The sequence below is a fragment of the Macaca fascicularis genome, chromosome 3, assembly GCF_037993035.2.
Source record: "Macaca fascicularis isolate 582-1 chromosome 3, T2T-MFA8v1.1".
Lineage (NCBI taxonomy): Eukaryota > Metazoa > Chordata > Mammalia > Primates > Cercopithecidae > Macaca > Macaca fascicularis.
This window is the reverse complement of record NC_088377.1, coordinates 35287167-35311241: the sequence shown is the minus strand read 5'-3', so window position 1 is coordinate 35311241 and position 24075 is coordinate 35287167. Positions and strand designations below refer to the sequence as shown.

General features: G+C 52.0%; 1 protein-coding gene across 30 annotated transcripts in view; it reads left to right on the top strand.

Annotated features, from left to right (window-relative positions):
- MAD1L1 (mitotic arrest deficient 1 like 1) overlaps positions 1-23794 on the top strand; it is a 421592-nt gene extending 397798 nt beyond the window's left edge. For all 30 annotated transcript variants that reach the window (XM_015447010.3, XM_074034253.1, XM_074034256.1 and 27 more), the window contains one exon: positions 23382-23794. In XM_015447010.3, coding sequence (XP_015302496.1) covers positions 23382-23540 — 159 coding nt within the window. In that variant the 3' untranslated portion in view covers positions 23541-23794. The remainder of the gene's footprint in view (positions 1-23381) is intronic.
- The last annotated feature ends 281 nt before the right edge of the window (positions 23795-24075 follow it).

Here is a 24075-nt window from a genome sequence, read left to right as displayed (position 1 = left end):
GTATACTCCAGATGCAAATCCTTCATATGTTATCCTAATGTATATATAAAATGTATTTATATGTATGTTGCCAGTGTTCTCTCCTCGTGCATGACATGTCTTTTCATTCTCTTAATGTCTTTTGAAGAGCAGACATTTTTAATTTTGATTAAGTCTAACTTATCAGTCTTTTATTGAGTGTGCTTTTGCTGTCGTATCTAAGAAATCTTTACCAACCCAAGTTCACAAAGACTGCCTCTGTTTTTTTTCTTGTAGAAGTTTTATAGTTGTTTTAAAATTTACATTTGTGTTCATGATCCATTTTGAGTTTTTGTTTTTGTTTTTTTGTTTTTTTTTTTTTTGTATATGGTGCAAAGTCTGGATTGACTCTTCTTCATTTTTTTTTTTTTTTTTTTTTTTTTTGAGACAGAGTCTGGCTCTGTCGCCCGGGCTGGAGTGCAGTGGCCGGATCTCAGATCACTGCAAGCTCTGCCTCCCGGGTTTACGCCATTCTCCTGCCTCAGCCTCCCGAGTAGCTGGGACTACAGGCGCCCACCACCTTGCCCGGCTAGTTTTTTGTATTTTTTAGTAGAGACGGGGTTTCACCGTGTTAGCCAGGATGGTCTCGATCTCCTGACCTCGTGATCCGCCCGTCTCAGCCTCCCAAAGTGCTGGGATTACAGGCTTGAGCCACCGCGCCCAGCCTCTTCTTCATTTTTTATTGCATACAAAGGTCCAGTTACTCCAGCATCAAGATTATCCTTTTTTACTGAATGGTCTTTTGCATCTTTGTCAGCCTGCTAGGATTTTAATTGGAATTACGCTGACTCTACAGATCATTTTGGGAATAATTGACATCTTAACAATATGGAAACTTCTAATGTATGAACAATTTATCTCAGCAATGTGTTCTCATTTTCAGTGTGCGGGTGGGTGTCAGAGGCGTTTGAACCAGAGTGATTCCATCTTGAATAAGGACTGGGTGAAATAAGCCTGAGACCTATGGGACTGCTTTCCCAGAAGGTTAGGCATTCATAGTCACAAGATGAGATACGAGGTCCACACAAGATGCAAGTCACAAAGACTTGGCTGATAAAACAGGTTGCAGTAAAGAAGCTGGCCCCAAACCCACCAAAACCAAGACAGCCATGAAAATGACCTCTGGGGCCAGGCGTGGTGGCTCACGCCTGTAATCCCAGCACTTTGGGAGGCCGAGACGGGCGGATCACGAGGTCAGGAGATCGAGACCATCCTGGCTAACACAGTGAAACCCCGTCTCTACTAAAAAATACAAAAAAAAAAAAAACTAGCCAGGCGAGGTGGCGGGCGCCTGTAGTCCCAGATACTCGGGAGGCTGAGGCAGGAGAATGGCATAAACCCAGGAAGCAGAGCTTGCAGTGAGCTGAGATCCGGCCACTGCACTCCAGCCTGGGCAACAGAGCAAGACTCTGTCTCAAAAAAAAAAAAAAATGACCTCTGGTCAGCTGGGCACAGTGGCTCATGCCTGTAATCCCAGCACTTTGGGAGGCTGAGGCAGGCAAATAAATCATGAGATCAGGAGTTTGAGAACAACCTGACCAACATGGTAAAACCCTGTCTCTACTAAAAATACAAAAATTAGCTGGGCATGGTGATGCGTGCCTGTAGTCCCAGCTACTCAGGAGGCTGAGGCAGGAGAATTGCTTGAACCTGGGAGGCGGAGGTTGCAGTGAGCCAAGATCACACCATGGCACTCCACCCTGGGCGGCAGAGCGAGACTCCGTCTTAAAAAAAAAAAAAAAGAAAAAAAAAGAAGTGACCTCTGGTCGTCCTCACTGCTCGTTATACTGTAACTATAATGCATCAGTATACAAAACGACACTCCCACCAGTGCCATGACAGCTTACAAATGCCATGGCAATGTCAGGAAGTTACCCTATATGGTCTAAACGGGGGAAGAACCCTCAGTTCTGGGAATTGCCTACCCCTTTCCCAGAAAACTCATGAATAATCCACCCCTTGTTTAGGATATAATCAAGAAATAACTATAAGCATTAGTCAAGCAGCCCATGTCACTGCTCTGCCTATGGAGTAGACATTCTTTTGTTTCTTTACTTTCCTAATAAACTTGCCTTCACTTCACTGTAAGGACTCACCTCGAATTCTTTCTTGTACGAGATCCAAGAACGCTTTCTTGGGGTCTAGATTGAGACCCCTTCCTGATAACATAGGTATTTCACATCTTTTTCAGATTTATCCCAAGTATTTTAGATTTTGATATTATTATAAAAGGGTTTTGTTTTTATGTTTAATTTCTGTTGCTACTATATAAAAACAATTCATTTGTATATTGATCTTTTTATTTTGCAACTTTGCTAAACTCATGTGTGAGTTCCAGTAGCTTCTTAGTACTGGATGATGATATTATCTGTAAGTACACTTACAATGATATTATCTGTAAGTACACTTGGACTTCCACTTATCCACACTGGATGCTTGTGAAGTTCCTTGTTCTTGTGTTATTTCACTAGCTAGAACCTCCAGGATGATGCTGAATACAAGCAGTGAGAGTGAACATCCTTGTCCTGTTTCAGATCTGAAGGAAAAGCATCCAATCTTTAGCCATTAAGTGTGGTATTCTCTGTACGTCATTCATAGATACCCTTTCTCAGGCTGAGGAAGTTCTCTTCTAATCCTAGTTTGCTGAGAATTTTTCTTTTCTTTTTTTTTTTTTTTTTTTTGGAGGAATGCCTGTTGGGTTTGATCAGATGCTTTTTCTGCATTTATTGAGTTGATCATATGGTTTTCCTTTTGTACTTTGTTAATATATGGAATTACTTTGATTTTCTAGGGTTAAACCAACCTTGTATTCTTAGGATAAACCCCATTTAGTCATAATACATTATCCTTTTTATATGTTACGGGATGTGAATTGCTAACCATTTTGTTTTGAAGTTTTGCATAAATATTCCTTAGGGTTGTTCCATAGTTTTGGGGTGGGCTTGTAATGTCTTCTGATTTGTATATCATAGTAATGCTGGTCTCACAGAGTGAGTTGGAAAGCATTCCTCCTCTTCAATTTTCTTAAAAGAGTTCATGTGGAATTCTTGATTAAAACAAACTGGAAAAAAAGAGTTAATGTAGAATTGATATTTTCTTCTTTAAATGGTTGATACAATTCATCAGCAAACCCATTGAACCTTGAAGTTTTCTTCGTGAGGTTTTAGCTACACATCAATGTCTTGATAGACATAGGGTTATTCACATTATCTTTTTATTTTGTGGTGAGCTTTAGTAGTTTGTATCTTCAGAAGTTTGTCCATTTTATCTGTTTTCAAAGGTATTGGCATAAAGTTATTCATAATTTCTCTTACTATCTTTTTAACATCTGTAGGATCTGTAGTGCTGTCACCCTTCTTGTTCCTGATGTTAGTAATTTGTCTCTTCTCTTTTATTCCAGGTCAGTCTGGCTAGAAACAGCTTTTGGTTTTATTATTTCTACTGCTTTTTTGTTTTATTTCACCAATTGTTGCTTTGATCTTTATTTTCTTTCTTCTGCTTACTTTGTCTAATTTGCCCTTCTTTAGTTCTTGTTTGTTTGTTTGTTTGTTTTGAGACGGAGTCTCGCTCTGTCGCCCAGGCTGGAGTGCAGTGGCGCGATCTCGGCTCACTGCAAGCTCCGCCTCCTGGGTTTACGCCATTCTCCTGCCTCAGCCTCCTGAGTAGCTGGGACTACAGGCGCCCGCCACCGCGCCCGGCTAATTTTTTGTATTTTTAGTAGAGACGGGGTTTCACCATGGTCTCGATCTCCTGACCTTGTGATCCGCCTGCCTCGGCCTCCCAAAGTGCTGGGATTACAGGCGTGAGCCACCGCGCCCGGCCCCTTCTTTAGTTCTTAAAGGGCAGAGCTGAAGTCTCTGATTTGAGACCTTTCTTCTTTTTTTAATGTGGACATTCAGTGCTATAAGTTTCCCCCTAGTTTCTGCTTTAGTGGCATCCCACAAATTCTGATATTTTGTTTTTATTTTCATTCAGTTCAAATCACTTACTAATCTCCCTTTTTTTTTTCTTCTTTGATCTATGGGTTATTTGGAAGTGTGTTAGTTTCCACATTTTTTGAAAATCTACAGATACCATCTGTTACTAATTTCTCATTTAATTTCATTGTAGTCAGTGAACATTCTCAGAATGGTCTGAATCCTTTTACTTTTTTTGGAAACGGAGTCTCGTTCTGTCTCCCAGGCTGGAGTGCAGTGGCACAATCTCGGCTCACTGCAACCTCTGCCTTCCCGGTTCAAGTGATTCTCCTGCCTCCTACCTCAGCCTCCCAAGTAACTGGGATTACAGGCATGTGCCACCACACTCGGCTAATTTTTGTTTTTTTAGTAGAGACAGGTTTTCACCAGGCCAGGCTGTCTCAAACTCCTGATCTGATCCACCTGCCTTGGCCTCCCAAAGTTCTGGGATTACAGGCGTGAGCCACTGGATCCGGCCACATTTCTTGAAATTTGTTTTAAGGTCCATCCAGAATGTTACTGCCTTGGTAAATGTTGTGTGTGTACTTGAAATCTGTGTGTATCCTGTGTCCCACTGGAATGTGCTGTATTGATGTCACGTAGCTGACATTTTTAATAATGTTTGCAAAGCTTCTATATCCTTGCTAATTTTCTGTCTTCCTGTTCTATCAATTATTGATAGGAGAATATTGACACCTCTGACTATAATTACAGGTTTCTCTATTCCTTCTTGCATTCCAGTTTTTGTTTCATATATAACCCTTTTATCATTATGAAATGACCTTTATTGCTTGTAATATTCTTTGCTCTGAAATCTTTGTCTGATACAGAGTTGCACTATCAATGAGTAACCTTGGATATATCATGGATTTGGTTCTGGACCACTGTGATTATGCTAATATCACAATCAAGCGAGTCCCATGAATTTTGTTTCCCAGCACATACGAAAGTTCTGTTTATCCTGTACTGTAGTCCATCAAGGGTACAATAGCATTATGTCTTTAAAAAACCATGTACATGTCCTGATTTTAAAAATACTTTATTGCTAAAAAATGCTAATGATCACCCGAACCTTTAGCCAGTTGTAATCTCTTTGCTGGTGGAGGTTCTTGCTTTCATGGTGATGGCTGCTGACTGATCAGGGTGGTGGTTGCTGAAGGTTGGGGTGACAGTTTCTTAAAAACACCAACTCACACATGTAATCCCAGCACTTTCGGGGGCCAAGGCAAGTGGATCACTTGAGGCCAGGAGTTCAAGACCAGCCTGGCCAACATGGTGAAACCCCGTCTCTACTACAAATACAAAAATTAGTCAGGTATGGTAGCATGTACCTGTAATCCCAGCTACTTGGGAGGTTGAGGCACAAGAATCGCTTGAACCTGGGAGGTGTAGGTTGCAGTGAGCTGAGATCCCACCCTTGCACTCCAGCCTGGGCAACAGAGCATGACTCCATCTCAAAATATTAATAAAAAACACCTATGAAGCTGGCCACATTGACTCTTCCTTTCATGAAAGATTTCTCTGTAGCATGCAATGCTCTCTAATGCCATTTTGCCTACAGTAGAACTTCTTTCAATCTTGGAGCCAATCCTCTCAACCCCTCAAACTGCTTTATCAACCAAGTTTATGTACTTGGCTGTCATTTTTCAACAATGTTCACAGTATTTTCACCAGGAGCAGATTCCAACTCAAGAAGCCACTTTCTTTGGTCATTCATAAGAAGCGGTTCCTCATCCACTCAAGCTTGATCATGAGATTGCAGCAATTTAGTCACATCTTAAGGCTCTGCTTCTAATTCTAGTTCTCTTGCTATTTTCACCACATCTGTCCATCTTCCTCCACTGACATCTTCTTGAACCAAGTCATCCATGAAGGCTGGAACCAGCTTCTGCAAACTCCTGTTAATGGTGATACTTTGACCTCCTCCTGTAAATCACTAATGTTCGTAATGGCATCTAGAATGACGACTCCTTTCGAGAAGGTTTTCAGTTGACTTTGGCCAGATGCATTAGAGGAATCACTACCTGTGACAACTATAGCCTTACAAAATGTATTTCTTAAATAATAACACTTCAAAGTCAGTTGTTGCTTGATCTAGGGGCTGCAGGATGGATGCTGTGTTAGCAGTCATAGAAACAACGTTAGTCTCCAGCATCTCCATCAGAGCCCAGTAACTAGTTGCATTGTCAGCGAGCAATAATGTTTTGAAAGGAGTTTTGTTTTCTGAGCAGGAGGTCTCAACAGTGGGCTTAAAATATTCAGTGCACCCTGCTGCATCTGAACAAATGTGCTGTCATCCAGGCTTTGTTGTTCCACTGTTAGAGCAGAGAGAGAGAAGACTCAGCACCGTTCATAAGGGCCCCAAAGGCTCACTTACCATCCTGAAAATCTCCATATTAGCAGTAAGGCTGTTCTGCTTTCTTATCATTCACGTGTTCATTAGAACAGCCCTTGTGATTTTCTTTATGAACTTCTCCCTTGCAGGCTAGCTGTTTGGTGCAAGAGACCTAGCTTTTGGCCTGTCTCAGTTGTCAACATGCCTTCCTCATTACACTTAATTATCTCTAGCTTGTGATTTAACGTGAGAGACACGTGAGTCTTCTTTCACTGAATGCCTAGACGCCATTCTAGGGTTATTAACAGGCCTGGTTTCAATGATGGTTGTGTCTCAGGGAATGGGGAGGCCCCCGGAGAAGGAGAGAGATGGGGGACAGCCAACCGGTCAGCAGAGTAGTGAGAGCACATGCACTTTTTTTTTTTTTTTTTTTTTTTTGAGACGGAGTCTCGCTCTGTCGCCCGGGCTGGAGTGCAGTGGCTGGATCTCAGCTCACTGCAAGCTCCACCTCCCGGGTTTACGCCATTCTCCTGCCTCAGCCTCCCGAGTAGCTGGGACTACAGGCGCCCGCCACCTCGCCCGGCTAGTTTTTGTTTTTGTATTTTTTAGTAGAGACGGGGTTTCACCATGTTAGCCAGGATGGTCTTGATCTCCTGACCTCGTGATCCGCCCGTCTCGGCCTCCCAAAGTGCTGGGATTACAGGCTTGAGCCACCACACCTGGCCCACACGCACATTTATCAGTTAAGTTTGCTATCTTATGGGCACTGTTTGTGGCGCTCCGAAACAATTAAAATGGTGATATCAAAGATCACAGATGACAGACTACCGTAACAGATATATTAATAATGAAAAAGTTGGATATATATGTGACACAGACATGAAGCAAATTCATGCTTTTGGAAAAATAGTGCTGACAGACTTGCCAGACACAGACTTTAAACGTGAAAAATGCGGCATCTGTGAAGCACAGTAAAGCAGCATGGGAAGAAGCGAGGTGTGGCCACCTGAACGCAGGGTGAATTGGCTTCTGTGAGTGTGCCCTATCTGCTTTACGTTACTGTTAATCTACTATGTCTTCAAGTTAAAATGTACTTCTTAAAAGCAGGATATAGCTGAGCGTGAAATCTGACAATCTCTGCCTTTTTACTAGGGTGTTTAGGCCATTTACGTTTAACTTGATTACTACTTTGATTAGATAAGTCTATCATCTTGTTACTTGTTTTCTGTCTGTCCTGTCTGTCCTTTTGTTCCTTTTTCTTCCCTCTTTTTCTGCCTTTCTTGGAGTTCCTGTGTCTCCTTTTTTGATTTGTTAACTGTATTTCTGACAGGTTGTGTTAGGATTTAGGGTGTAGATCTTTTAACTTAACACACTTATCCTTAAATGATGCAACACCACCTTACGTGTAGTGTGAGAACCTGACAGTCACGTACTTCCAGTCTTCTCCTTCCTGCCTTAGTCCTCTGCTTGTAATATGTTTTATTTATGCACATGATAAACCCCACAATACTTTGTTTTTGTTTCTGGTTAGTCAGTTATCTTTGAAAGATATGTAAATAAAAAAATAGTTGTAAATGTTGTGTATGTCTGCACATGCAGCTCCCACCCCTCATTCATGGAAGGAGTAAGGGTGTTCTTCCTTCTTCTTGTGTAGGCCCATGATTGTTTTTATTTTTATTTATTTTTTGAGACAGAGTCCCCTCTGTCGCCCCAGGCTGGAGTGCAGTGGCACGATCTCGGCTCACTGCAACCTCCACCTCCCGGGTTAAAGCGATTCTCCTGCCTCAGCCTCTCAAGTAGCTGTAATTACAGGATGTGCCACCACGCCTGGCCAATTTTTTTATTTTTAGTAGAAACAGGGTTTCACCATGTTGACAAGGCTGGTCTTGAACTCCTGACCTCAGGTGATCCACCCGCCTTGGCCTCCCACAGTGCTGGGATTACAGGCGTGAGCCACCGTGCCCGGCCTGCTATGTAAGCCCCTGTTTGCATCCTCATTTTCCTTCTGTCTGAAGAGCTTTGTTTAATATTCTTGCAGTGTGAATCAGCTGCTTTTGGATATTTTAATTGCACACCTGAAGAAGTCTTTATTTGGGAGGAGATATTTCCACTGGGTGGAGAATTCTGGGCTGTTTTTTGTCCCTCTGTACTTTACAGAGGTGATCTCACTGTCTTCTTAATTCCAGTGTTTCCTCCGAGAAGTCTGCTGTCATCCTTGTCGTCGTTCCTCTGTAGGTCAATTGTCTTTTCTTCCTCTGACTGCTTTTAAGATTTCATCTGTACTACTGGTTTTGAGCAGTTTGATTATGATGTACTTTGATGTCGTTTTTCCCTTTTTTTTTTTTTTTGGTGGTGGTTGGGGTTCTTTGAACTTCTCAGATCTCTCAGTTTACACTTTTCCACACATTTCAGAAAAATGAGGCCATTACTTTTTCAAGACTCTTTCCCTGTGCCCACCATTAGTGACCAGTCCTTGAATAACATTGCTGCAGAACTCAGTGGCTTGTGGCTTCTGAGGTCAGGAGTCCAAGTGTGGCTGAGCTGGCTGTCTGCTCAGGGATCTCCCCAGCCACAGTCCTCTTGGCTCTGCTGGGGAAGGTCCCACGTCCAGGTGCACCCATGTGGCTGTCAGAAGGATTCTGTTTCTCATCTGTGGTTGGGCTGCCGGGCTTGGTTCCTACGGCAGCTCCTTGCCACATAGGCAGCTCACCCACAGCAGCTGGCATGTCAGAGCTCCAAGAACCAGGGTGGGAGCCACAGAAGTCACGGCTGCCGTGGCACAATTGCAGAGGGGACAGCCAGCACTTGCGCCACACTTTCCATCAGCTGTAAGTCACACGGAACGGCTGGTGCTACTGCGGGTGATGCCTGGAGGTGGGGCCATTTCAGAAGTGCCACCAGCCCACCTCCGGGACTCCCGCCCCATGTGCGTCAGGCCACGTGACGTCGCCCCACAGCCCACACCCAGTGTGCTGCTCCTTTATATTTATCTGTTTTTTCCTTGTTGTTTGTATGCGCTTTCCTTTCTTTTTCTCATCAGTTTCATCTCAGACGGTTTCCGTGGTTGTATCTGCAGGTTCACTGATCTTGCTTCCACGATATCTGACCTGGCGTGGATCCGTCCCCCACCCTTGTTGTCTTCATCCTTAGAAGGTCAATTTGGCTCTTTTTGGTCGCTTTTATGTCTGTCCTTAGCTTTTTGGGCATATGGAGCAAAGTTACAGTGACTTAAATGTGATCTGCCGCTTCTGACATCAGGTCAGCCCTAGGTTGGTTTCACTCGGCTGATTTTCTCTTTGTTGGGTGCTGCGAGGGTGTGTGTGCGTGTGTGTGTGCACGTGCCTGTGCATGCACGTGCGCATGTGTGTTCCTGTAAATATTCGTGAGCTCTGTTCGGAGACACAGTTCAGGTACTTGGAAACAGCCTGGTCCTCTGGGTCTTGGTTCAGGAAGTGTGAGGTGGGCGCAGGGCAGCATCCGTCTGTCTGGGGCTCACACCTCCCCTTGCTGAGGGGTGCCCATCTCAGTGCTGTGCCCCGGAGCCGCCTAGTTCTCAGGCTTTCCCGCAAGGCTGCTGGAGACAGGCGCTGCTTCAGCCCGGTGTGAGCTTCAGGTGCCGTTTTCTGGTTTTTTCTCTCTGATGCTCCAGGTTTTCTCAGCCTCTCACTGAGCACTCCAGGGAACTCAGCCCTCTCTGTGCCCCGGCTCCAGCTCCAGCTCCAGCCCTGTCCTTCAACGCAGGTCCCCGAGGCCCTGCCTGGGCCGTGATCAGTCTCCCCGGGCTCACCCCGTCTCTCAGGGCCCGCCACCCTTCCTGAATGAAAACTGTTGTTTCACATTTTATGCCTCATATTCTGGCTGTTTCAGATGGCAGGTGCATCTGTCCGTGTGGCTCTGTCTCGGCCAGACGCTGCCAGCAGCCCTCTGAGATGGGAAAATAGGCATTTTGTCTCCATTTTACATTCAGGAAACTTCAGGAAACTTCAGCTCAGAGACAAACTGATGGGCCCCGGGGCCCATAGCAGATAAGGGGGCAGCCTTCCAGGAGGGCGGGCCTGCATCTCCAGCCCTCCCCACACCACATCCCCAGTATCACATTGCCCTAAGCCTGGCACTCCGCGAAACATCACCCCCAGCGGCGTGGGCCTTGCCTGGGCGGGAGGTGAGAAGGCGCAGAGGCCACTGATGTCCTCTCCTCTCCTCCTCATTCGGCTACAGCTGGAAGGGGCGGTGCTGTCTAGCCTGGGCTCAGGAGAGGAGGACCCCACACCCAGGCTGGGCTCAGGAGGGGAGGAGCCCACCCCCAGGTGGGGCCCAGGGAGCCACTGGGCGCCGGCAGTGCTGCAGCTCCTCCCTCCTCACCCGTGTGCCTGAGCTGAGCACCCGTCCCGCCTGCCCGCCGTGTGCCCTCTTCCCTTAACCTTCACTGTGCTCTGTGCTCCTGCTGCCCTCGGGGCCAGTCCCTGTCTTTTAACCCACACTCAGCCCCCTCTCCCTCCTTCTCCATCCCCGCCACCTCCTCTAACTCATCCCTGTGGCCTCCATGCCCTTCTACGGCCCTTGTAGCCCCCTGTGGCAGATGCCACTCACAGCAGGGGCTGTGCAGGCCACCCCACCCTGCGCCGGCGCCCCACTCCCTCCACTGCCCTCCGGCTGCGGCTGCAGGAGCAGCTGTGTGTGGCTCTAAAGCAGAGCGCCTGTGTGCGAGGGGGAGCTGTATAAATAGAATAATAATAATAATAATTGTTGGTTTGGGATTTTTCTGCGACTGCTGGGGTGCCTGGCCTTGCCCGCCCCGCCAGTCACTCTTGAAGGAAAGGTCACCCTCGCGGGGAAGATAAACCCCAATAACGCTGGTATAATTAGCACAGGCAGTATTTAGATGCTTTCCTCGGTACAATTAGGCAGGAATAATTGGCTGAGCTATTTTCCCCGTGCCGGACACGCTTTTTGCCAGCTTCCGTTCTTTGGAACTTCATGCTGGGACATTTGTTCTCGGCATTCTGTCCAAGCTGTCCTGACCCAGTTGCCGCCAGGCCCTGGGCGCGGTGCTCGCGTGGCAGCATCTGCGAGGCCTCCTTTGGGCCCGGCTTCATCGCCTCCCGAGGGGCACCGTAGGGACGGGGGTGCAGAGAGATTTGGGAGCTGAGGGCCACACAGCAGGGTGTCCAGGGTCAAACCTGGACCTCCGGACCAGGAGCTCTGAGGAGCTGAGCTGGGCTGGGCCAGGGGCCAGGGGACATGTGCAGGGTGGGGCTGGGCCGGTCATGGGCATCCATGAGGGAGTGAGGCCGTGAGCAGGGGAGTCAGGCATGGGCTAGAACAAGTCCTGTGGCCAGCCTGGAGGAGGAGTCCCTCGGCGGAGGTAACAGACCAGAGGTGGGAAGCTTGCTGTCTCCCTCCTGAGAGCAGAGACAAGCCAGGCAGTGACTATCAGGACGCAGTGGTGGCTGCTGCTCCGCAGTCACCCTCGGGCCATGGATGTGCAGCAGGCACAGACTCCTGTGCAGAGCCCCGCTGTGACGTGTGAGGCTGCCAGGGGTCCTCGGTATCCCGGTCTAACGTTGTGTAGACCACGGTAGCACCAGCCACTTTCATGCTGCACCCGGCAGGCTCAGCACAGTCGACGTTATCACTCCCGACCTATGGGATACAGATCACTGCCGCCAAGTCATGAAACCGGGCCGGGACCACGCTGACCTCTAACCCCGGGGCGGGGACTGCGCTGACCTCTAACCCCGGGGTGGGGACCTGTAACCCCGGGGCATGGACCGCGCTGACCTCTAACCCCGGGGCGGGGACCGTGCTGACCTCTAACCCCAGGGCCGGGACCGCGCTGACCTCTTACCCAGGGGCGAGGACTGCGCTGACCTCTAACTCCGGGGCGGGGACTGCGCTGACCTCTAACCCTGGGGCCAGGACCACACTGACCTCTAACCCCGGGGCGGGGACTGTGCTGACCTCTAACCCCGGGGCCGGGACCGTGCTGACCTCTAACCCCGGGGCCAGGACCGCGCTGACCTCTAACCCCGGGGCCAGGACTGTGCTGACCTCTAACCCCGGGGCGGGGACCTGTAACCCTGGGGCGTGGACCGCGCTGACCTCTAACCCCGGGGCGGGGACCGCGCTGACCTCTAACCCCAGGGCGGGGACCGTGCTGACCTCTAACCCCGGGGCGGGGACCTGTAACCCCGGGGCGTGGACCACACTGACCTCTAACCCCGGGGCCAGGACCGCGCTGACCTCTAACCCCGGGGCGAGGACTGTGCTGACCTCTAACCCCGGGGCGGGGACCTGTAACCCTGGGGCGTGGACCGCGCTGACCTCTAACCCCGGGGCAGGGACCGCGCTGACCTCTAACCCGGGGGCGGGGACCGTGCTGACCTCTAACCCCGGGGCCGGGACTGTGCTGACCTCTAACCCCCAGCAGCACCTGCAGGGGTGAGGGCACACATTACCTAGGTCTATCACCTCTGGACCCTGACGCCGTGGTCCAAGGCCTTCAGCCCCTGAGACTCTTTAGGGGAGCGAGGGCAGCCCTGGCCGTGGAGGCTCATGCAGAGCCGTGTGCACAGTGAGACTGCCCAGTACTGTTCACAGGCGCTCAGATGGGCACCGCAAAGACCCGTGGACAGACAGAGCTGTGCCCCACCTGGGATTTGCACAAGCCCAACCTGGGTGCCCTGGCCACTGGGTGCCGAGGGGCGTGGGCCTGTGTCTCACACCTCAGCAGCAGCCCTGTGGTGGCCTCAGTAGGCTCTGCTGTGGCCACCTGACCAGCGCCACCCAACCCCCACCAGCTGGCTGAGCTCGCGCTGTGACCCACGCCCGGTGTCTGTGGTGCCACCAGCCAAGATGCCAGCCATGACGCCAGCGTGGCACCCCAGGACATCTGGGGCAGGTGGGCAGGCAGCATCGGCCTCAGCAGCCCACCGGGGGCTTCCCACAGAGTGTCCGGAGATGCTCCAGGCAGACGGGCAGACAGGGGCCCGGGCAAGACGCCCGAGGGTAGCAGGCCAGGTGGGTAAGGATTGGTGCTTGCGTGTGTCCATAGTGCTCATCGGCCTGTCTCAAAGCTATTCCGCCCTTGCAGATATAACTTAGATATACTTTTTTCCTAATTACAAATATGCAGCATATAGGAAAATCTGGAAAATGCAGAGAACCATGAGTCACTTTCCATGCCAACACTCCGAGTTAACCGCCGTTAGCATTTTGATGATTTTCTAAGGGTCCTTTTGCACTGTGTGTGGGTGTGTGTGTCGTGTCGCAGTGTGAACTTGCAGGGTTTCTCACCCCTGAAGTTCAAGGCTGACTCTCAGTGGACGCAGCTGAGTCTTCTCCCCGGCTCGCCCCACGTGTGCATGAAAGTGCCTGGGATGCGTCAGATTCTCTACTTGAGAAGCCCAGAGCGTCTTTTGAAGCTGAAAACACTTTGATTTCCTTACAGCCTCAAGACAAACAAAATCTCTCCTTGCCTGGCTTTGAGAGCAGGTGTCTTCTACAAGCAAGGTTCACAGGGACCTGCGGCTGCCCTGGCAGAGGCCAGCCAGGCACGTCCATCTCCTCTCCCGCGGGTCTGGTGGGGGAGCCTCTGTGGGAAGCCTGGGGGCTGCGGGGCCTGGCAGACAACCAGTCCCACTTCAGTGAGGTGGGGATGAGGCCGGGAGCAGCTCATTTTCCAGTAGAGGCCATCCGGTGGTGCCAGGGCACGGGGCAGCCGCCGTCCTCGTGGCCTGGGGTCATGTGGGCACAGGGTTTCCTCATCCCACTGTGCTCAGCGTCTCCCCCGAGCCCGGTGATTTTACGCACCTGACTTGGTTAGTCTTCTCGGCCGTGCCCAGTTTGCAGACTGGGCTCAGAGAGGCGTTTCCATGTGCCCAGGGTCACGCAGCTTCCTGGTGGCCAAGCCGAGGTTAGAAGCTAGGTCTGGTGGGTGTGAAAGCCCCCGATGCCGGCAGCTCTGCCCCGAGGCCCACACAAGCAGGTGGAGTAAGAGGGGAGGCGTTGGGGCCAGCAGTGCTCAAGTCAGGATGGAGCCGTTTATCTGGAAGGTCTGTCGAGGGCGTGTGGTGGCGGCTGGGAGGTGGTGGCAGGCTGACTGCCTGCTGTTTGCCTGCAGTGTCTATGCCCAGGAGAGGGAGCAGCCCCAGGTCAGGACCCAGCTGCAGGGTACCCCATCTTCATGGACCTTGCTTCCTGCCCTCCCTCCCCTGACAAATGGGCCCCCAGCATAACTTCCCCCGAGGGCTCCTGTCCTCTCCCCACACACAGCCCTGCTCGGGAGCGGAGCTTGCAGCACCAAGGACAGGAGGACTGGGCTTCACGGAAGCAGGCGCCTGGAGCTGTGTCCAGTTAGGCGCATGGCGCTTGTAGATCTGACCATGGAATGTTCATGCGTCCCCTGGCCCAGCAGCTGCAGCTTCTCATCTGGAACAAGGGGGTGCTTCTCCCAGGAAGGCCAGTGGGAGCAGGGATGTGTCTAAGAATGCCTGGGTGCTCTGTCCTCACGATGAACCCTGATGCCACAGCCCCAGCCTCTGTGTCCTCACGATGAACCCTGATGCCACAGCCCCAGCCTCTCTGTCCTCACGATGGCCCCTGATGCCACAGCCTTGGCCTCTGTGTCCTCACGATGGCCCCTGATGCCACAGTGGCCTCTGTGCCCAGGCCAGTCTCCAGCCCAGTGAGGTCTGTCCTGGGAAAAGAGAGAAGCAAGACAGATGTCGGCCTTGCCCTGTGGGGCCGGGGCACAGGCAGGAATCCCACTCGGGGTTAAGACACTGCAGTCACCCCTCTGGGTTCTGTGCACTGGCCCCTCCAGGAGCCGGGGTCCCCCGTGGCCGTGGCGTCCCGGGAGAGATAGGCAGGGAGACGCTGGCACCCTGTCGTGTAGCTTGTCCTTTTATCTGCTTCACAGGCTCTTTCACTGTGCAATTTCCTAAAGTTTTGGTGAGGCCCATTTATCCATTTTAATTTTATTCTATGGATCGTGCTTTGGTGTTGAGTCTCAGAGCTCTGCCTCATCCAGATCCTGAAGATTTCTTTTTTAAAATAATTATGTGTTTTACACGTAAGTTCGTGATACAGTTTGAGTTAAATTTTATATGAGGTGTGAGGTTTCAGTCAAAAAGAATTTTTTTTAACTACGTATGTCCAGCTGCTCTGGCACCAGCTGTAGCAAAGACAAGACTGTCCTTCCTCCACTGAAGCGCCTTTGTGACTCTTTTGTGACTTTTCTGTATCAATTAATAGGATCATTTGTTGTTTGCTCTTTAACCTGTTGATAGAGCAGATTACGTTGATTTTTCAAATACCAAACTAGCCGTGTACACCTAAACTAAGTCCCACGTGGTCACGGTATAATATTCTTTGTTAGAAAGTGGCCTGGACGTGTCTGTGGGTCTGTTTCAGGTTCCTCTGTTCTGTTCCACTGGTCTCCACATCTCCCCTCCAGCGCTGCCCCAGCCGTGTCTGTCTGACGTAGGAGCCGTGTAACGCTGTGCTGTAGCTGTACAGTTCTCAACATCAGGAAGGGCAGTTCCTCCACTCTTCTTTTTCGGAATTGCTTTCCGTATAAATTTTAGAATAATCTTACATATCTCTACCAAAAAACAAAAAAAAATCATGCTGGCCAGGCATGGTGGCTCATGCCTATAATCCCAACACTTGGGGAAGCCAAGACAGGAGGATTGCCTGAGCCCAGGAGTTCGAGACCAGCCTGGGCAATATAGGGAGACCCCATCTCTACAAAAAACAGCCATGAGTGGTGGTGCGCACCTGTAGTTCCAGCTACTTGGGACATTGAGGCAGGAAGATTGCTTGAGGCTGCAGTGAGCCAAGACCGCACCACTGCACTGCAGCCTGGGTGACAGAATAAGACCCTGTTTCAAAAATATATATTTATACTGAGGTTTAGATAGCAATTACATTAAAACCAAAGATCAAGTTTGGAAACATTGATGTATTTACTATGTTGAGTCTTCCAGTTCATAAACATTGTATCTATTTATGCAAACATTCTTTTGATTCCTTTCATCAGTATTTCCTGACTTTCTGCAGACACGGTGCAAGTTTTTGTTAGATTTATACCCAAGTATGTAAGATGTTCTGTAAATGGTATTGCCTTTTAATTTTGCTTTTCACTGGTTTGCAATTGCTTTATAGAAATGTGGTTGATTTTTGCATGTTCATCTTATTTCCTGCAACCTTCGTGAACTCACTTAGTGTTTGAGGAGTTTTCTGCAGATTGCTCAGGGTTTTCTATGTGGGCCGTCACGTCATTTGCGAGTAGGGACAGTTCGTTTCTTTTCCAGTCCCTGCGCTGCTGTTTTCCTTTTCTTACCTTCATGCCCTGGTGTGAGGGGCTCCTGTGCTGGGTTGAGGATGAGTCGGGTAAGCCAGCTCCCCGCTGACCGAACGAGGGAAGGCAGCCAGGCTCTCGCGAAGCAGTGTGAGCTGAGGGTTCTTCCTGGAGGACTTTGCCTTGATTCCTGCTTTGCAAGAGTTCCCTTCAGGAATGGAGATTAAATGTTGTCAAATGCTTTGTGTCAACGGGATCATAGCATTGTTTTTCTTTAGCCTGTTGATAGGGCAGATAACATTGATTGATTTTCAAATTTGAACTAGCCTTTGTTTTACACCTCGACTGAATCTTACTTGGTCAGGGTGTGATACTCTTTTTTGTATATTACTGGATTCCATTTGTTAGTATTTGTTGAGTATTTTTGCATCCAAGTTCACGAGAGACTCATTTTTCTGCGTGTGTGCGCACTATCCTTGTTGGTTTCAGTACAAGGTTAATAGTGGAAAGGTGTTTCCCTGTCTTTTGTTAACTGAAAAGGGATTGTGTAAAATTGGTATTAATTCATATTTAATGTTCAGTAAAACTGTCCAGTGAAACCATCTGGGACTGGAGATTCTGAGTAGCATTTTAATTACAACAAACTTGATTTATTTAATGGTTATAGGACTACCGAGGCTGTCTATTTTATCTTGGCACGTTTTGGTAGTCTGTGGTTCTCCAGGAATCCGTCCAGTTCTTTATGAGCATCAAATTTCGTTGTCATATTTTTTATTGTTATTTTAATAGCTTCTGGATCTATTATAATACTTCCATTTCATTTCTGATATTGGTCATTTCACTCTTCTCTTTTTAATCTTTGGCAGTTTTGCTAGGGGTTTATCAATTTTACTGTTGTTGGTCTTTTTAAAAAAATTTTGAGACAGGGTCTCACTCTGTTGCCCAGGCTGGAGTGCAGTGGTGTGATCACAGCTCACTACAGCCTCAAACTCCTAGGCCCAAGTGATCCCGAATAGCTGGGGCTACAGGTGCATGCCACCACACCTGGCTGATTGATTGTAGAGATGGGATCTCACTGTGTTGTCCAGGCTGTTCTCAAACTCCAGGGCTCAAGCAATCCTCTCACCTTGGCCTCCCAAAGTGCAAAGATTACAGGCATAAGCCCCTGCTCCTGGCCGGCCTTATTGCTATTTTTTAAAGAACCAGTTTTTGGTTTTAAGAACTGTCTTTTGTTTTCCCGTTCATTCATACTTTTATTTCCTTCTCCTGCTTTGGGCTTGTTTTGGCCTTCGTTTCTTAAAGTAGGAATTTAGAGAATTGATTTGAGATCTTTCTTCTTTTCTGATAGAGGCATTGAGTGCTGTCAGTTTCCCTCTAAGCACTGCCTTGGGTGCATCCGGCAAATTTTATTATGCTGTATTCTTGTTTCCATTCTGTTCTTTTTTATTTCCTTCGAGGCATCCCATTTGAGTCGTGGATTACTTCGAAGTGTGCTGTTTAATTTCCAGGCACTTACCCAGTTTTCCTGTTTTCGCTGACTGGTTTCTGGTTTTGATGTCCACTGGTGTGGCCTCCACCTCTTCATGCCACCCCACAGATGAACAGGATTCACATAACTTCCCAGTATCTCAAAGTAGCATCGTTTCCATTTCCTGCATGTTTTCTCATTTTAATGCATTATTTCAGCTTTGCTTGTTTGAGCCAGGACTCAGGGCTTCTTTCATTCCGTCTCTAGCTTCCTCCCCTCGAGTTTCCCTGTTCATGGAGTTGCTCTTGGACCCTCAGCCGCAGGGAGTCTTGCTCTCGACAGGAATCCTGCACACCTCCCCCTTGGCCTCCGAGCCCCACCACATCCTGCGGTTGGTGGTGTGTGGAGAGAAGCGCTGTCTCTGCTCTCCAAGTGCCTCGTCAGCCCGCACTCCTCCCTCACTCCGTGTCTGTTGTCCGTGCCCCCTGGGACACCACGGGGCTCAGCTCAGGGGATGGTAGGACCAGCGCTTAGTAAGGCCCCGCAGCCCCGGTCACTGTATGAGCACTGCACAGAGACCTGCTCACGTGGCAGAGCTGGAATGGAGGCCGGGCATGCACTTCCCGGCCCACGTGTTCCACAGACAAGCTGCAGAGGCCCCCGACCCTCCAGGGCAGGCCCGCTCTGCTTCCAGAGGGGCAGGTGAGCCCCAGGCCAGGCCAGTCAGGGTCTGGGCTGGAGTGCAGTGGCCACAATGGACACTGAGAGTGTCTTCATTAAGAGTGAGTGTCTCAGTCTCCCCCAGGGCACCCGCCAGCCACACGGCCGCTGTATGTGCCGACTAGACAGGTGGCAGCTCGGGCCAGCCAGACAGAAGGGAGAGGAAGCCACAGCCAGCAAGCAGGCCGCCCCATAAATATTTCCAGCCACAGCCAACGTGTCTCACTGGCAATTTGCTTTTTAAAAAATTGCGCTCTAATTTTAAGTGAGCAGCCCCTAATTACAGTGATTTACGAGGTACCTGGGGACTGTGTGATATTTGAACATGGCAGAGGGCTGAGCAGAGATGGATGGGCCGGGTGCCACTCATTCAGCAGGTCCTGCTAATGCCAGAGTGCCGCTGAGGGTGTCAGACTGAGGCGGCCCCTCCCAATGCAGCCGGGTACACTGGGGGAAACAGAGTCAGAGGTGGGGCGGCCCCTCCCAGTGCAGCCGGGTATGCTGGGGGAAATGGAGTCAGTGAGGCGGCCCCTCCCAGTGCAGACCGGGTACGCTGGGGGAAACAGAGTCAGTGGGGCAGCCCCTCCCAATGCAGACGGGGTACTCTGGGGGAAACGGAGTCAGAGGTGGGGCAGCCCCTCCTAGTGCAGACCGGGTACACTGGGGGAAACGGAGTCAGAGGTGGGGCGGCCCCTCCCAGTGCAGACCGGGTACGCTGGGGGAAAACGGAGTCAGAGGTGGGGCGGCCCCTCCCAGTGCAGACCGGGTACACTGGGGGAAACAGAGTCAGTGAGGCGGCCTCTCCCAATGCAGACCAGGTACGCTGGGGGAAACGGAGTCAGAGGTGGGGCGGCCTCTCCCAATGCAGACCGGGTACGCTGGGGGAAACAGAGTCAGAGTTGGGGCGGCCCCTCCCAGTGCAGACCGGGTACACTGGGGGAAACAGAGTCATTGAGGCGGCCCCTCCCAGTGCAGACCGGGTACGCTGGGGGAAACGGAGTCAGAGTTGGGGCGGCCCCTCCCAGTGCAGACCGGGTACACTGGGGGAAACAGAGTCATTGAGGCGGCCCCTCCCAGTGCAGACCGGGTACGCTGGGGGAAACGGAGTCAGAGTTGGGGCGGCCCCTCCCAGTGCAGACCGGGTACGCTGGGGGAAACGGAGTCAGAGGTGGGGCGGCCCCTCCCAGTGCAGCCGGGTATGCTGGGGGAAACGGAGTCAGTGAGGCGGCCCCTCCCAGTGCAGACCGGGTACGCTGGGGGAAACAGAGTCAGTGGGGCAGCCCCTCCCAATGCAGACAGGGTACTCTGGGGGAAACGGAGTCAGAGTTGGGGCGGCCCCTCCCAGTGCAGACCGGGTACACTGGGGGAAACGGAGTCAGAGGTGGGGCGGCCCCTCCCAGTGCAGACCGGGTACGCTGGGGGAAAACGGAGTCAGAGGTGGGGCGGCCCCTCCCAGTGCAGACCGGGTACACTGGGGGAAACAGAGTCAGTGGGGTGGCCCCTCCCAATGCAGACCAGGTACGCTGGGGAAAACGGAGTCAGTGGGACGGCCCCTCCCAATGCGGCCGGGTACGCTGGGGGAAACGGAGTCAGAGGTGGGCTGCAGGGCGGTTTGACTTGTTCGCGGGGGGCTGGTGTTTTGCAAACACTGGGTCTGCCTTTGTGTGGGGCTTGAGCTAGGAGAGTAGTACTGGTCACTCCTGCCTGTCCCCGTCCACCCCCGCCCTAACCTGGAGGGCAGTACGGAATCTTAGGGCATCATTCTTCCAGAGCCACTTGAGGCCAGCAGAGAGGAGGGTGCTGTAGGAGCCGTGGGTGGGCGACCCGGCCTACCATTGGGAGCAGCTGTCTCGCTGACACTGGCAGGGTGCACCTGTTTCAAATAAAGAATGATCAGAGCTCATGCCTGTAATCCTCACCTCGTGGGAAACTGAGGCAGGAGGCTCACATCAAGACAGGAGTTTGAGACAAACCTGGGCAACAAAGCTGAAGTCTGTCTCTAAAAAAAAAATTTAAAAATTAGCCAGGTGTGATGGCACATGCCTTTAATTCCAGCTGCTCAGGAGGCTGAGGGGGGGCAGTCACTTGAGCCCAGGAGTTCGAGGCTGCAGTGAACCACGATCATGCCACTGCACTCCAGCCTGGATGACAGTGAGACTTGTCTCTAAAAAATATATATATTTTTAGAAAAGAACGGCCAGGCTCCCAAAGCCTGCCAGCCTCTGAGGGCCAGGGAAGGTGGGTGCCTGGAGAACAGCTGTTCTTCGGTCCAGCCTGGCCGGAGTCTGTACCTCAGTGCTGCAGGCCCAGCCAGGTTGCCAGCCCCGGGTTGGGAGGAGGGCGAAGGTGCCGGCTAAGGAGACTTCTTCCCACACTGCCTCCCACCCCTGCCCGGCAGCTGCAGGAGAATCAGCACCTCTGACATTTAGGGGGAGAAATTCAGAATCAAGAGCAGAAGGCAGAAATGAAAGGATTTTCTCAGTAAAAGGTCAGAGTGGTTTCTCTTGTTTTTGTTTAAAAATGGTTTGTGTTGAACTATGACAAGGCCAAATGTATTAAGGCAGCAGGAACAGGGGGAGGGCGGGGGACGGCTCCTGAGAAACAGGAGGTGCAGGAACAGGCCAGGCAGCAAGGTGGAGCGGGGGGCGGCGCCACCATCAGGGCCGGGCCCAGCTCAGGTCCCGGTGGACAGGGAGCTGCCAGGACGAAGCTGGGTGCAGCCAGGCCGCCCTGTGGCTCCTGGGGAGGGTTCCCAGAGGGCTGCCTGCCAGAGGAGTGCTTTACAAGAGTTTCCCGAGCTCTGATGCACACACATGCGGCTCACCCTCAAGTCTACTGTTCCGTTCTTCCCGGCACATCCAGTGTGCAGCCGCTACCACAGTCTAACCGTGGCGCCTTTCCACCGGCCCTGAGCCCCGATGTGCCCCTCCAGGACATCCCCTAGGCGTGGAGTTGTGCCGACTCGTCTTTGTGTCTGGCTGGGCATGTTTTGGGGGTTTACCCGCGTGGCAGCATGTCTCAGAGTTCAGCTGTATGAAGCAGTGTTGACGGGTAAACCCGGTTTTCTCTCTCCGACGGTTGAGGGCTGGTTCCACTTCCCATCTGTTAGGGATGGGATCGTGTTGCCGGGGACATCAGCGCTCAGACTCCCTGGCTGGGCACGCGGCACGTGCTGGGCCCATGGACTCTGCGTTGAGCTCTTTGAGGAGCCGCCAGCTGTTTGCAGGGGCCGCCCCACACACGCCTCCACCAGCCACGCGGAGGGTCGGATTCCCCTCCACCCAGCAGCTTGTGCTGTTTGCTCTCTGTGGCCGTCGGCGTGAGGCGGGTCCGTGTCTCGCTCAGTGCGGTTCACATTTCCCCGGTGCCCGGCATCCTGGCATGAGCTCGTTGGCCGTGTGTGGCTCTTCTCTGGAAAGATGTTCAAGGGCCCCTTAGTTGGGCCCTGTCCTCTTTATGGTGGAGTTGTGGGAGTTCGGGCATATTCTGGGTTCGGGACTTTTCAGGGACGTGGTTTGAGAGGGAGCTTTCTGGTGGGCTGGGTTTGTGTCCTGCCTGACCTGGGGCTGTGTGGGACACCTGCCAGCCCTGTGGACAGTCGGGGCCTGGGTGCCCACTGGGGCAGAACCAGCCAGCAGGCACCTGGGCAGATTTGGGCATCAGCAAGAAGTCGTTCCTGGTGAGAGCTGTCTGGAGACCGAGCACCCTGGCTTGGGAAGCAGGGGTCTCCCCGTATTTGGGAGTGTGTGTGTCACAGGTGTGTCCCCTCCCACCTGCGGCATCTCTGCTGTGGTCTCCAGAGTGGGAAGTGGGTCCATGCCAGAGCCCTCTGCCCTGTGCCGACTGGGGTGGGGCTGGCTCTCGGGGGCAGCTGGGGAGGGAGAGAGATGACCGAGTCCCTGCTCAGAAGGGCCTCTGTCCACTCCCCACAGCCCAGGATGGTGGCACAGCAGCTCACTCAGACCTGCTGCGTGACCTGAACCCTGTAGGTCCTGCCTTGTGTCCCCTGGCACCTGCCGTGCTGTCTGGAAGCTCCTGGTCACCAGGCCATCTCCTCCTTGCCCGTTCTCCAGTTACAGGAGGCTGCCCTCTGGGCTGCAGAACCCACAGAGCCAGACCCCGCCTGGCCCCAGCAGCCCCTCACAAGTGGGGAAACCTAGGTTGTGGGGCCCCAGGCAGTCTGGAAGGCATTGCGGGACTTGCCCAGGGCGTGGGGTCTTCCAGCCTCAGTGGAGAGTGGCACTGGGGCCAGTCACAGGTGCATAGACAGGTGCTGGAGCCCCCCAGGCGGAGGAGGAAGGGGCGAGGCAGCAGCGCCTTGGGTGGGCACACCCTGAAATGCCTGGGACCCCTAGCTGCCTGTGCACATAACAGTGTAGACGACAGAGACCCTGCCCTGGGTTAATTCAGTCCCTTTAGGTGACCTGGAATAAGGCCTGGCAGGGTTAAGGACATCTACCCCTGTCCAGGTCCTCAGGCCAAGGGAAGCCCCCATGGCTGGAGGGGCTGTGTAGGGAGGGAGGGGAGAGGGAGGGAGGCCTGCCAGGCTGACCGCTGTCCTGTCTCTTACCTGCCCCACAGGCCACCAGCCCCTCGGGCTCCAAGATGCAGCTGCTGGAGACGGAGTTCTCGCACACCGTGGGCGAGCTCATCGAAGTGCACCTGCGACGCCAGGACAGCATCCCCGCCTTCCTCAGCTCGCTCACCCTCGAGCTCTTCAGCCGCCAGACCGTGGCCTAGCCTGCAGCCGCTCCGCTCAGCCGGACCTGCGGGTCCCCTGCCCCGCCAGCCACAGGCTGGGTGCACGTCCTGCCTCTGCAGCCCCGCAGCAGCGGTATGACTGACAGACACGCCGAGACCTACGTCAGACTTCTGCTGGGGCGGCCAGCACCCTCCCCACGTGCAGACACTGTGTGTCCTGGAGCCTGGTGTGCGGGCGTCGGCTGCCAGCCCAGGTTCCTCACCTTGTGAAATAAAGTCTTCTCCCCCAGACAGTCCACCCACCCTGTGTGTCTGTGGCCTAGCCCTAGCAGGGTGGGAGGGAGGAGCGGAAGGACCTCTGTCAGCACACCACCAGCCGTAGCCCAGCGTTGTGGGGGTCAGGCATCTCCACTCAGGGAATGCACAGCCAGCACACAGGTGGCAGCTGGGACCAAGGGTGGCCGGGGTGCCCTCCCCACCACCATGGGCTGAGGCCCCTCCGCTTAGCAGCTTCCAGCTCTGCCTCGAGGCCAGGCCCCAGCTCCGGGGCTTCCCTTTGCTGATGGAACCCGGA